We start from the raw sequence: 13,992 nt of genomic DNA, 5'->3' as shown, positions 1-13,992 counted from the left end.
TTTTATCAAATCATAGCAGACTGATGAGACATTTTCCAAGAAGAGAACACATAAAAAGCCTCGCATTATCAACAGTAATTTCTATCACTTAAGATGAGGACCATGAAACAGTGAGGATGCAGGAAATCAGTCAACCGTCCGAAACAATAGACAGTGTGAAAGAGAGTTTACAGGATTAGGAAAGAGTACATGGGCAGCTCATGTGATGATATCCATGTAGAGGAAAGGCGAACATACAGGTGATGAGGTGTGAGGAAGGAAGATACAGGTATGAGAAAAATATTACTCCAAAAATGTACCTCTGTTTAACAGTTGACAAAAGCAGGAGTCATCTTTCCTCCCTGAGTCTGGAAACTAAATGTAAAAAAAAAAGTCTGTAAATGTTCAGTGAATACTTTAAACACACTGCGCTAGATGGCCCACATAAACAGAAGTAACACTGTGATTTCATTAGTCATGGTGCAACTTTGATGAATGACTCGGTCATGGACATTCACCTCTCTAATGTTGTTCCAAGTAGGGCAAGTCGTTTGTGTTATTCAGTAACGTCACCACTTTGATCACACAGCACCAAGGAAGTCACAACCTCTTTTTGAAGCAGAAAAGACTTTTTGTTTGTCTTCTTCCTGAAACCTTTCATATATCAACATGTTTGATCCTATAGGCAACTGAGAAACTGACAGAAGAGCTTTGAATTTCTTGTCATAGTATTCATTTTAAGAAAGCACAATACTACTATTCAGGGAGTTTAACTTTCTTTCAGCTATGCACTGCTATTCAAAGCACAAAGCAATGGCTCATATCCAGCAGGTTCCAGACAGAAATGTCAATCAGACAGTTGGTTACAGTGCTCTGAAACCGAATCTTTTTCATTGCACTTGTTTTTAACCAATAGTGTTACTCCTCATGTGCTGAATTGTCTGATTGTCCAGCAGTCTCAATTAGCTGTTATAACCACTACATTGTATTTACAGTTGAACATATTTAGAGTATGACTTAGACAAAATGGTATGAGACACTTTTAATATACAGGTTATGTTGTTCAAATAATACATGTAAATGTTATATGCATTTCTCAATCTTTTACCATGAACTCCACATTTGTCTGTACCATCATTCTCTGCACAACAGCCTGGGGATCACTAGAATCAACATCCTAGTGTCTCAATTGTTATCTTGGGTGACTTAAACTCATGTCACTGTGACCTCCACAATCTTCTTTAATAGATTTGATATTGAGGGCCATGTACTGTATTTTTTTTAGATTGTATAATACTGTGAAATATTACTCTCTGTGCAGCAACACAACTAAGTATTCCTCCTGGGATCCACAAAGTATTTTGTATTCTGTTGAAATCTGTTCTATTATTTTCTATTATACAACTAAAATCCCAATTCCAAAATGATTCGACAATGAGAAATGGAAAAATTATGACCATTTTCAAACTTAATAAACACTGAATCTGCTGTTTTTTTGTTTCTTTTTTAAATATACATGTTATACAATGTCCTAACTGTCGGGGAATCTGGGTCGTATCCAAGTACACTTATGTATTTCAATAGTATTACAAACTATAATACAACCATTTGCAATCATTGCTGATGATTTGTATCGATATTGTAAGAAAAACCCTTACGAATATTTACAAGGATCACCTGAATGCAACACAACAATTCACAATTCTTTTTCTAGCATTGAACTTTACGGGGTAGCTTGAATGCAGCAGCAGCAGTAGCCTGAGTCTCCACAGATCTGTAACGATCTGGATGGTACTGCGCTGCGTCACCATGAACGGGGCAGCCATGTTAATAATACACTCCACACCTGCTAAAGCTTTTCTGCTAACCACGGTTACCCAAAGGGGGGAGGCTCAGGCTAGTTAGCTCGCAGAACATCCGACCTAGTTCATAACAGCAGGCGTTACATCACTTTGGGTCGCGTCCCACCTGGGAAATAACGACCCGGAGCAGTAAACTCCTCCTGATTCATGTAACAGGCACTGTGCCTCTAGCATGACACACTGACCTGTCAAGCTACGACGAGAGAGCCAGAGCTGTAGTGACTTAGCGAATTTGTGTTTGCGTGGTTTAGCTGTCAAGAAGCGACTGTTTTCACCGTGCACCGTGAGTATGAATTAGCCTGCTCACACGTTGTCCGCCCGCCGCATGTTGCGTCGTTGCAGTGGAAACAACCGAATCCACCGCTGCCCCACTAATGCAGCAGTGTGAGGACGGCCCGCTTAACCTCTGCGTAACCATATGTAACGCTGTCCGTCTGTCTGCATTGCTCGGAGCCTGCTACAGACGCTAGGTGGCTCTGACTCGGGCCTTGCTCAAGCGGCTAATAGCCACCTGGACATGAACGCTAATCAGCCAGGCTGATTATCCTGTGTCATTACAGCTGTAACAAGGACTGTGCAACCGTGACGGGTCGTTTTGTCTATATTTATTCAAGAGTTAATCGCAGAGTTGTTCGCGCTACCTTGATTAGGTAGTGACCTGCTAATGCTAACAGTTACGTTGAAGCGCTGGCCGGCCTCTCCTGTTATTCAGCCCGCTGACAGCCACTGCGGCCGATAATGTCATCAACTCAGCGCAACGCTAAAACTCTGTGTTTTGCTTTCAGAATCGAGAGACAGACGAAACGATGTCCTGTCCGTGCACCTCTGCTGCCCGGGTGTTGCTGAACACTGCCCACAGAGGTATGAAAGGGAAAGTACGCCGAGTGCTCGCGGTGTGAATCTGCGTGACATTGCTCGGTGTGACTGTGAACTGGGTCTCCAGCTAACCCAGATTACTGTGTGTTATGACAGACACGCAGACATTGTCAACAGCAGGTGGAGAAGTCATTGCAGCGTTATAGCTGAGACCAGCAGCTATAGTTAGGCTCGGGGCTGTTGCATCACATCAGCGTTTCATAATGTATCGCTGTGGCGTTTGTGCGGTCTGTTGGAGAAGTCCTTTAGTCCGTTAGATAAAGACACAAGTAGGAATTATGTAGTTTAGCTAACCCGTTGCAACAACTTTCCACCCGGAGCCCTTCACAAAACAAGGCTCAGGCACAAACAATACTACAGCACATGTTTTCATACATGTTGCCCCTGATTATAAGATGCAGCCCCTGACAATGTCACTGTATTTAAGTGAAGTTGTCAATGGAATTACTTTTTCTTTTTCTGACACTCAAAGCAAACATTTTGAAGCTGATGTATGTTGACATGCATAATCTTCATATTCTAAACTGTTCATTTATTTTACTTTTTAAAATCTAATCGTTAGTAGCTCTCTGGACATCTGCAGTATCGATTTCAGATTTACATTTATAAATACGTGCCATTGAAACCCCACAATAATGCTCACTAACTAACAAATAATGAAAGTTGGAAAAGTGTGTAAAGGTTCAGAGGCACTCGATTATTATGCAATTTTTTAAAATTTTTACAGCTATAAAATTACAATGTCACAAGAGGGTAAAAAACCATGTAACAGACAAGAATGTAGAAGAGATCACAGAAAAAAAAGAACCTGTTGAATATTGTTGTGACCTGATAAACTTGAGCAACTTGTCTGAACTTGTCTGTTTCTCTCTGTAAAAAGCAATTAGAAATTACTGTGTTCTATTTGGTGCTATATAAATAAAGTTTAATTGAATTGACCCAAATAGCACTGAACCTGTTTATATACACACAATCGATCTGATTACATTTGTTTTTAAAATCTGCACATGTGTACAACAAAAGAAAATCGTAGGAAATGGAAGTGGTGTCCTCACAACATGAGTGGAAGACAAAGGATGACATATGTGACTTCTGGCCTGACGAGATTACGTCAAAAGTCGCAAACAATGTGTCCACAGACACTCGGTAACCTGCCAGGACAGTGTGAGAAGAAATGTTTAACCAATTATTCAAATAAAGTGAAGCCAGTAGCCCTTGGTATGACTCGGTACCCTTGTAAAGGTTCTCACTTTCAAAAAGTTGATGACCTGTGTTTTTGAGCCTGTACTTTCAACTTAAAATCAATGAATTAAGTATTTCTGAGTAAGTAAATTTAGAAACGATAATAGTACCTATACTTAAGTGGATCACTGTGTACCTCCTGTCCATTAAGTCCAGAAAGCACAGATTATGTTGAAGGTTTACTATGTTTTGAAATTGAGTTCTTTTCACTGATGCATTCTGCGGCACCAAAAGAGCAATTTTAAGTCCGTTTGCTGAATATTTACCCGATTAGATTTTTTAAATAAGAACCTCAATCAGTCAAATTGTTGACAGTTATTAGCACATTTACACAAAATGATTAGTTCTTTAAATGAAAATTAAGTGAGTGTAAAATATCAAATTACCTAACGTTGTTGGTGAGTGAGAGATGAATCAAGACATTAGAAAAATAATTCTAGGAATTGTTACAATCACTCAAAAAAATGATTCAGAGTTTTATTATTTTGAGACCTCCGATCATAATCATTATTGTGTGTTGTTGTTGTTTCAGGACTGTCATGCTCCAGGATTCAGCTGTTTTCTCTGAGTCGTCAGGGCTTTCGGGAAGCTCATTTACCTTCCCGGGTACGTGTGAGGTCGTTTTCAGAGGCCGCTGTCTGTTACGCCGCGAAAGATGGAACAACAAAAGACGGCGGAAGTGATACTGGAAAGGTAAACTTTGAAATAAAATACCTTATTTCATTAATTCACACCAACTTGTAAATGGATGGCAAGTTAAAACCGTGTTTTGTACACATGTTAATGTCGTCGTATTTACACAGAAAAACATCAGCGAGGGGAAGAGACTGTCAGGATCTGGAGGTTCAGGCAAGGGTGGAAGCCAATTACGCTGCCCTAAATGTGGAGACCCCTGCACACATGTAGAGACCTTTGTATGTAAGTACAAGATACTCACAGGTTTCAGGTGACTTTATCATCCCCAACAAGCCAGGAGTTAGAACCACAGAATAAAGACGACAGTGAACAACTATTTTCACTTTTGCCTTGAATTCATGCGATTCAAAAAAAAAAGAGAGAGAGAGAGAAACAAGAGAGAGCACTGCTAAGTGGAAGAATAAATCCCCAAAGAAAAAGACATCAACATCTTAAGTGTTTAGTTCACCACAGGTCATTTTGTGTGTTTGATTGATAAAGTGCAGCCCTGATTATCACTGCTGGAAAAATCCTGATGGCTTCTGCATGAGACGAAGAGTGAAGCCGAAGAGACAAATGATTTGTTTATCCTTGATTGAAATGTTACACCAGCCCGAACAGAAATAACTATTGACAGTTGTGTCAAAACGGTTCGCCACAAACCGCATCCATTAGCAGTTTTGTGGGACAGTTCATAAAACAATGTGTGCAAATGAGCAGAAATTTACTCTTGTGTATTGGAACTTATCATTCTTTGGCTGCTGCACATTTATAATCTAATTAAAGTTATTTAGATTGATAGTGTAAAAAAATAAATAAAAAAACTCTTAGGCAAACAGATTTCTGCATAATTTAGTTTTGTGAGCTTCGTGTTGTGAGGTGACATTTATATAATCAGTTACTAAAAAAAGACGCCGCCGTCTCCCTGACATTTTCTCATCTACTGCATTCTATTTACAAAGTTTTGGAGAAGCTTTCCTCGTAGCTTTTAAAGAACCAGACATGTACCGTTTCATCTATTATAACCCTTTGTCACTTAAATGTTTATCGTTCAAGTCACCATATATGGAACCAATTAAATTTTTCCAAATTGAAAATGTCACAAAATACATTGAGAGAATTAAAGTTGGTGGACTTTCTTTTTTCTTTTTTTAACAATCCTTGAAAAGGAAATTTCAAAGGCGCATCTGTTTTTATTCGTTTTGGACATAAAACTTTGACAGTGCGTTAATTTTTATTGACCCAGTAAATGCTACAAATCTTTAATCTAATGAAGATATATAGAGATAGGATTACACAGCATGTTATCAGTTATCAATACTATAAGTACAATTTCCTTTAATCTGCGGAATTTGTATTTTATCAAGTTACAAATGGTTTCCGATCTTTTCCAAACAAAAAAAAGCCAATTTTCTTTATCTGATGCCAACAAGGTCCTAATGTGTTTTGGTTGTAACATGTTTATTAGATGAGCAGAATGTCTCGCCTATATCTGCAAGGTAATGAGAGTAAACCACTTGAACATTTTAAAAGCAAATTCATCTCATCAGAGGCGGATCAGAACAGCACGTTCAGGCAGTTTTTATTCTTATTTATGGTACTGCCCACCAACAGTGCTTTAAAACACTGTTAGAATTTAAGATTTGAATGTAATCAATAAAATTCTATTGCCTTAGTTAAAGGTAAACAAAACCATTCAGTTTTCACACTGTAACATCACACGTGTTGGATTATACTTTGGGTTTCATCATCTGGACCTGAAGCCTGGCAGGATTATGTTCTAAGTGTCTATAACAGGTTGTTTTCCTCCATATTTAGTGCCGATTGTTTTGTACATTGTTCCTTTGTAGCATCGACACGATTTGTGAAATGTGAGAAGTGCCATCACTTCTTTGTGGTCCTCTCTGAGACGGACTCCAAGAAAGGGCTGAACAAGGAGCCAGAGTCGGCGGCAGAGGCCGTGAAACTGGCGTTCGCACAGAAACCTCCACCTCCCCCGAAGAAGGTCATAACCACTAACTAACTTATCAGGAAAAAAAGAAAGTTTGCCATCATGAAGTGAACTGTAGAGATTAAATGGCTTTGGGTTTTTTGTCTTTTAGATATACGCTTATTTGGACAAGTATGTCGTTGGCCAGTCTTATGCAAAGAAGGTGTTGGCCGTCGCAGTGTACAATCACTACAAGCGCATCTACAACAACATTCCTGCTGGGAGCCGGCAGCAGGTGGAGGTGGAAAAACAACCATCTTTAACACCACGTGGTCAGTATTACTGTTCTGCACCTGGGAGACACTGTTTACAGCATTTAAAAACTTTTTAATTTAACATGCATTCACACCAGATATCCTTTGTACTCTGATGTGTACCATAGTACAGTGCAGAAAAAAAAGCAAAGTCCATATTGTGCAAATCAATTTGAATCACATCCAAACTTTGACCAAACTGAGCTGAATGTTTCAGTTTTACAGCAGCAACAGAGACGATGCATCAGATGACAAATAACTTTCATTTAGGCTCAAGTCTTTTGTACATATAATTTAAAGTATTTCTTTCTTTCTCTGTTGTAGTCTAGATCGTGAATGAAAATACATTCACTATACAGAACAATGGAACAGCAGAAGCACGTAATGAATGAGTGAATGCTGTGTTGAGCTTTAACTCGGCCTTGGTGCATCTCAACAACTGATATTTAAAGAAAAGAGCGATTAGTACACAAGTCTGTTATTGATTCAATTGCATTTATTTCACCATCAACAAAGAAACATTGTTAAAGCCAACAAGCGTTAGAATAATACAGACAATAGTTATTCTCTATTCTATCAGTATCAGTTACTACTGATTTCTTGCTTTATTTGAGCTGTATTAGTTTGTCTTATTAGAGTAAAAAACCAAAGCTGCAACACAGGTACAGGTGTCGATTAAAAAAAAAAAATACAGTTGATATGCTCTTTTTTTCTTATAATTGAATTAAAATCGTGAAAACCTCCAGTTAGTTTAGATCCATTAAATATGAAATGAAACATTTCAAGAATTTTTTCATTCTGTTCTTTTATTGTGTTTTTATGTTACATGTTGTGTTCTTTTCAGTGAGATTAAAATAATTTCAAAAGCGCCTTCAATTTACTCTGGTGTCGTTACCCTAACCTGAATCAAGTAACCGCATGTCTAAAGCTAATTGAACCCCTCACCCCCCCACCCCCCACCCCCCACCCCCCACCCCCCACCCCTGACTATATCCATCCATAAGGCACACAATGTTTACCACAGACTATAAACTGAGAGTTTCATAATCTTTACACAAGCAGCTGATAAGCGGTTGCAGCTGAGCTCCAGCTTAGATCCAAATCTGTATTATTTGGCATTTGTTCAATGTTTACTCCGCACAGTCGCACAAACTGTCTTTCATAGACTGTACTGCTAATGTCGTAATGGTAATGTTAAGTGCTAATATTGATTGTAAGTACTTTCGTCCTCTCCCTGTAGAGCTAGAGATGAGAAGACGAGAGGATGAATACAGATTCACAAGTAAGTGACTGGTCCACCTTACTGTCATGCTTCATCCAATCTGACATTTAAAGTCACGACACTTAATCAGCAGTTTTCTGTTTTGAGTTGCACAAATGCCAAAACGTACAGTGATTTATTTATTTCTCCTTTTGCGGTGAGTGATTTCCCACAGTAGAACTTGTTATTGGACCTATTAAAGCTTTTCCATGTGCTTATTGCAGACCCTATGATCCACTGTAGAACAGTTTCCTCGCTAGTTTGCAACTTGTGCAGAACCGAAGCGATGCAGTTCATCTGACTGACGCCACCAATGATAAGATAGCCCTGTGACCTACATTCAGACTTCAGCTATTTTAAGTGTCGCCCTCCTCATGTAGTAACTCCACACTGTCACCGATCAGAGCACGTATATATTTTTGGCCCGTCGTGGAAAAAAATTGCACAAACGTCTGCACGCACTGATTTTCTTTTTGCACAGCAGGGATTCATATGAACGGGCTAATTTGCGTCGTTTGCAGTGCTTCTGTGGAAGACGTCGGTTTTTCTTCAAAGTCACAGCGGTAACGGGTTTGTATGGCTTGTTGTTGCAGAGCTGCTGCAGATCGCAGGGATCAGTCCTCACGGAAACGCTCTCGGGGCGTCCATGCAGCAGCAGGCGAGCCAGCAGGCGCCTCAGGAGAGGAGGGGAGGCGAGGTCCTGGACTCCACGCACGCTGACATTAAACTGGAGAAGAGCAATATTATACTTCTAGGCCCAACTGGTTCAGGTTCGTGTTTCGTCCGCGTTGTTTAGGGCTGCTCCGCATGCGTCCCGCTAAGGGTAACTTCCTGATGGACTTCGTTCATCTCTTCCAGGCAAAACATTGTTGGCGCAGACGCTGGCCCGTTGTCTGGATGTTCCCTTCGCTATCTGTGATTGTACCACACTGACTCAAGCGGGATACGTGGGAGAAGACATCGAGTCCGTCATCGCCAAACTTCTGCAGGATGCCAACTACTCAGTGGAGAAAGCGCAACAAGGTGGGCAGAGGTTCTTTGTGTAACAGCAGTGCGGAGTCGATGTCGAAACCTTTCCATGTGTTTTCTAAATAAATATCTGACTGTTTCACAAACAAGCCCCGGTCTGTAACGGGGATCAAATCTCACCATCAAACCAAAGGAACCCTCTTCTTCTCATCCTCTCACTGCTGACACAATATCTGGATTAAAATAACTCCCAGAGCATTTTTAATTCCTTGGAAATTTTAAGTGCAGCAGGAACTTTTTTGCTTGTACAGTAGCTTTTATTGCTGCGACTTAACATGTACGGAAAAAACTGCAGTATTGAAAAGCTGTGCTTTTTTTTTTTTCTTCCAAGATAACCTTAAACATCTGTCAAACTGTCGCTCAATCGGCTTGTTTGATATTTCTACAGCCAGAAAATGTAAAAGAATCCAGGCCTCATCAATGTAGTTTTTATCAAAGGAGAGTGAAATATTTGAGACTTTTGAGGCTTTTACTTTGTAGCTTAATCTGCCTGTTCATATCAACTCTTTACTTGACGTAAATGTGCACTCGAAGTATCATTTGGAGTTTTCCTGGTCGCACAGACAATATTTGTTCTACATGTTTGATTCTTGTGGAGTTTTGTGTGGCTGCTTTAAGTCAAAAACTGAAGTAAACACTGAACATTCATGCAGACAAAGTGTGTTTGTGACCAGTTCCTGTTTGTCTCAGAGAGCGTTGCTACGGAGTTAAACCTGCACCACACTGACTGGTCTCATGTTTCACCTGCAGGTATCGTGTTCTTGGACGAGGTCGACAAGATCGGCAGCGTACCTGGAATCCACCAGCTGCGAGACGTCGGTGGTGAAGGAGTTCAGCAGGTCAGTAATCAGCCACAGCGTCAGGATGTCCATTTCTAATTTGATCATCAGTCACCAGGTTTTGTTGTTTTGTTACTTTTAGTTTGGAATGTTTCCACACATTAGATAATAGTCCTAAACTTCTGTGCTCACTGAAGTGCAATCATATTATACCTCTGTGACCTACAAGTGCGATGATTCCAACCTGCACATGTAGGACAGGAGCTTTTGCTGCTTTATCTATTTTTTTTTTCAACAAAAAAATTTGGCTTCCATTCATGTCCACTAAGATTTTGCATACCACTGGTAGTACTTAGTTACTGTACTTAACAGTTACTGTATCGATGTACTGATGGTCATATAAGTCTTCATACTGAGTCCTCAATTTAAATTCTAAAATGTCTTTTAATACAACAAATGACTTCTTATGACCATTAAAAATGATACTCTGATAGTTTCATTCTTCAAAACGCATTTTAACGATGACATAAGAGTTTTTTTTGTTTTTTTTTACTGAGTTTATTTGTGTTGCTTGTCTTGATTTCGTGGCCTCTTCCTTTCTGTCAGGGTTTGCTTAAACTGCTGGAGGGCACCATTGTCAATGTTCCTGAGAAGAACTCCAGGAAGCTGAGAGGAGAGACGGTGCAGGTCGACACCACAAACATCCTGTTTGTTGCTTCCGGTGCCTTCAATGGACTCGACAGAATCATCAGCCGGAGAAAGAATGAAAAGGTATCTCTTCAACAGACCGTGACGCGTCTCTGCAGCTCCGGCTCCTGCCTCTTGTCACTCGAGTCTCTAATTTGAGTCTGGTGTGTCTCTTCAGTACTTGGGTTTTGGGACTCCCTCTAACTTGGGTAAAGGGCGCCGTGCGGCGGCCGCAGCCGACTTGGCTAACACCAGCGGCGAGACGGACACGGTGGCAGAGATCGAGGAGAAGGACCGGCTGCTGAAGCATGTGGAAGCCAGGGACCTGATCGAGTTCGGCATGATCCCAGAGTTCGTTGGCCGCCTCCCCGTTGTCGTTCCTCTTCACAGCTTGGATGAAGAAACACTCGTCCGGATCTTGACTGAACCTCGTAACGCTGTGGTGCCTCAGTACCAGGCTCTGTTCAGCATGGACAAAGTAAGTGTAACTCTTGTAATAGTGCCGTGTTTTACTTTGGTTCAGTCAACAGTCGACTCCTCTATATGAAGCAGGGATCACAAGGCAGAGCATTCTCTGCAGCTTCATTTACTAAAATACCTGCAAGTCTTCATTCCTGTCAGGTTTGTGACCGAGTCGCTTCTCTTCCCCTCAGGAGAGACGTGACAAATGATAAGCTGAACCGTCGACTCACTTTTACCTGAGCAAACCATTAGTGTTCCTATATCTGGAGGAAAATATCGCTTTTCACTGAGCTTCACTCGCTCCGCCTCGGCTCGCTAATACTTTGGGATACATAGGTATTAAGAATAAAAGGTTTTCTTGTGGTGCTCGGATGTTTTGACTTGGAATATCTGGAAAATCTGTATATTGTCTGCACTCGATTCAGCACCGTTTCTTATTTTATCACTTTAGTATTTAGTTTTAAATATATTTTCACATTGGTTTCATTTAACAAGTGAAAATGATGTAGTTAAAAGGTCCAGGCGAGCCGGTGCTTTACTGTTTCAACCTGAACAAAAGAGGCAAAAGAAAAGCAGCTTAAAAGGTAAAACTGACCTCAGGAAACAAGCATAAGCAGACTGGGTACAAACACATTCATCACTTGATGCTTTTTAACTTCATGCTTTATATGTTTGTACAAAATGTTTAGTCCCCCCAAAATGAATAATCTCCATCTTTTGGTTCCAGTGTGAGCTCAATGTGACTCCCGATGCTCTGAGGGCCATCGCCAGGATGGCTTTGGAGAGGAAGACTGGTGCTCGTGGACTCCGATCCATCATGGTGTGTGACTAGTTTTATCACCAAAGCTTGTGTTAACAATGTTTAAAGTTTTTGTGTTGCTGTTGTAAAATTAAATCTCTACCCCCTCCAGGAAAAGCTCCTTCTGGAGCCGATGTTTGAGGTGCCGCACTCTGACATCATGGCTGTGGAGATGGACAAAGAGGTTGTTCTGGGAAAATCTCAGCCGAGATACATCAGGTCAGAGGAGCTCAGATTCCTGCAGCGTCGTTTGCCGAATCTCTAACTCGGTGTGAAACTTGAACTTTGGCTTCCATTTGTATTTCAGAGCTCCAGCCAAGGATTCAGCAGAAGAGGAGTACGACTCCGGCATCGAGGAGGAGAACTGGCCTCGGCAGGCTGACGCCGCTAACAACTGAATCATGCCTGACTCATTTCAACTGAAGACCGTGCCGTCTGAAATCATTAGATTACTATGAACTTTTTGGATACCGCGTTTGGTACCACCTCTTTTATTATAGCCCCTGACAAATAAACTGTGGACATCGCTGGGGAGGTTTTCACGATGAACATGTTGAAGAGAGTGTAACAACCTTTGGTCCTGTGCATCAGATGTTAATCCAGTAGTGGTGCACGCCCAGGGACGACCTTTATAAGATTCTTCAATCTCTAGGGATTGTTAACATTTTATCTATATAAAGATAATGCAATTTTATTCACAAAAGTTTTTGTAGCTAGTTTCTTTTGTTTTCTCTTTGTGGTGAAGGGCTGTTAATGGCAAGGGAAGCAAATGGAAATGTCGGGATCATACTGTACACTTGAAAACATGGGGTGTTGAGAAAGTGTAGATGTGACGTAACCATGTCAAGTAATGCCTTACTTCATAAGGGCATGATATTCCATGAGCACATCAGTATTTTGATGTTTTTCTTCTTTACCACCATTGTAATAATGGTGCTCACAATGAAACGGGCTGTAAATGCTTCGCTGCACCGCTTAGATAGCGTTTGTAAGCAGTTTGTACGACCTGACCTCTCGCTCTGAGAGCACATTGTAAAGTAGGCCGCACCAGCACACTAATCAATACAGGTTGGAGACAGTGAAGACCTTTAAACAGCCAGAATGGTTATTTTTCAGTGTTTTGCTTCCGTTTCTTTTCATCGAGCCCAACTCTCTTTAGGAGACGTATATGTGCTTTACTCCTTGACGTCCGTGTGGCAGGACTGGATCAGAACACTGCTTTACAGTAACAAGAGAAGCAGGTCAGCCGGGTAACTTTGAAGTGTTGATGAAGGTTTGTTGTGTATTAGCGACCTGTCGATATTCCTGACTGAATCACACCAGATATTCCACTACTTAAATATCACAGTTGAAAGTAGCTAAATTAACCCTCTCCCAACTGGCCGGCTTTCTCCAAAGCAAAAACATTTTCCTCGTGTGTGCCCAGCTGTTTAGTGATGTAACCTGTTACTAAATGGTACTCAGTTCAAGTCTCCACCTTAACACCCTGACTGAACCATGCTGCTGTACTAAAATACTTCACATACTTTGTGTGCTCTCGTTTGAAGCTAGAATTGATCTCCCTTCACTTTTCTGTTTTGTTTTCTTTTAGCAAAGTGTTCGAGCTGCTTTTCTTTCTTCAGAGGTCTGTTACAGAACCTGTAAAACCCCCCCCAAAGTTTGTGAAACCTAAATTGTGATTATTCAAGATGCAAAAATAAAACGTATATCTGTACAAAAACCAAAGTGTTCTTTGCCTCCCAGCTGGAGTGTGCGCGTGCTTCATCGCTCCGATAAGATGATTCACGACACGTGACAAACCACTCAGACAAATAAAGTAGATACCACACTGCCGTGTTGAGCTGTCAGCATTATGTAATCGGCTAATCTCTGGAAAGTATTGCGCCGTTCTTTTGTTTCCCGGTAACTCAGCATTTCTCTAATCTCATCTCTTCGACTCCAAAAGGGAATTAAACTGTCTTTAATGTGTCTTTGATTACAGAGTCTAAAAAAGGCCACAATCCCCTTAAAACAATTATAAAATGCATAATCAATCATTGTGCGGTGGTCGTGTGCGGGAGTGTGCAAATTGTCAGAGTGAAAAATTCTCAACATATC

General features: G+C 40.7%; 1 protein-coding gene across 2 annotated transcripts; it reads left to right on the top strand.

Annotated features, from left to right (window-relative positions):
• The first annotated feature begins 1,854 nt into the window (after positions 1 to 1,854).
• clpxb (caseinolytic mitochondrial matrix peptidase chaperone subunit Xb) lies at positions 1,855 to 13,728 on the top strand. 2 transcript variants are annotated; one of them, XM_080474651.1, is made up of 15 exons: positions 1,855 to 2,124; positions 2,627 to 2,702; positions 4,492 to 4,652; positions 4,763 to 4,877; positions 6,485 to 6,639; positions 6,737 to 6,896; positions 8,119 to 8,160; positions 8,733 to 8,909; positions 8,998 to 9,162; positions 9,919 to 10,007; positions 10,554 to 10,718; positions 10,813 to 11,112; positions 11,824 to 11,916; positions 12,008 to 12,114; positions 12,203 to 13,728. In XM_080474651.1, exons 2-15 carry the CDS (start codon positions 2,648 to 2,650, stop codon positions 12,291 to 12,293), a joined length of 1,875 nt encoding a protein of 624 aa, XP_080330777.1. In that variant the 5' UTR covers positions 1,855 to 2,124; positions 2,627 to 2,647; the 3' UTR covers positions 12,294 to 13,728. The 2 variants fall into 2 exon arrangements, with proteins under 2 accessions (XP_080330777.1, XP_080330778.1); XM_080474652.1 differs by lacking the exon at positions 8,119 to 8,160.
• The last annotated feature ends 264 nt before the right edge of the window (positions 13,729 to 13,992 follow it).

This window comes from Lipophrys pholis, assembly GCF_963383615.2.
Source record: "Lipophrys pholis genome assembly, chromosome: 11".
Taxonomy (NCBI): Eukaryota; Metazoa; Chordata; class Actinopteri; order Blenniiformes; family Blenniidae; genus Lipophrys; species Lipophrys pholis.
This window is presented reverse-complemented; position numbering and strand designations above follow the sequence as displayed.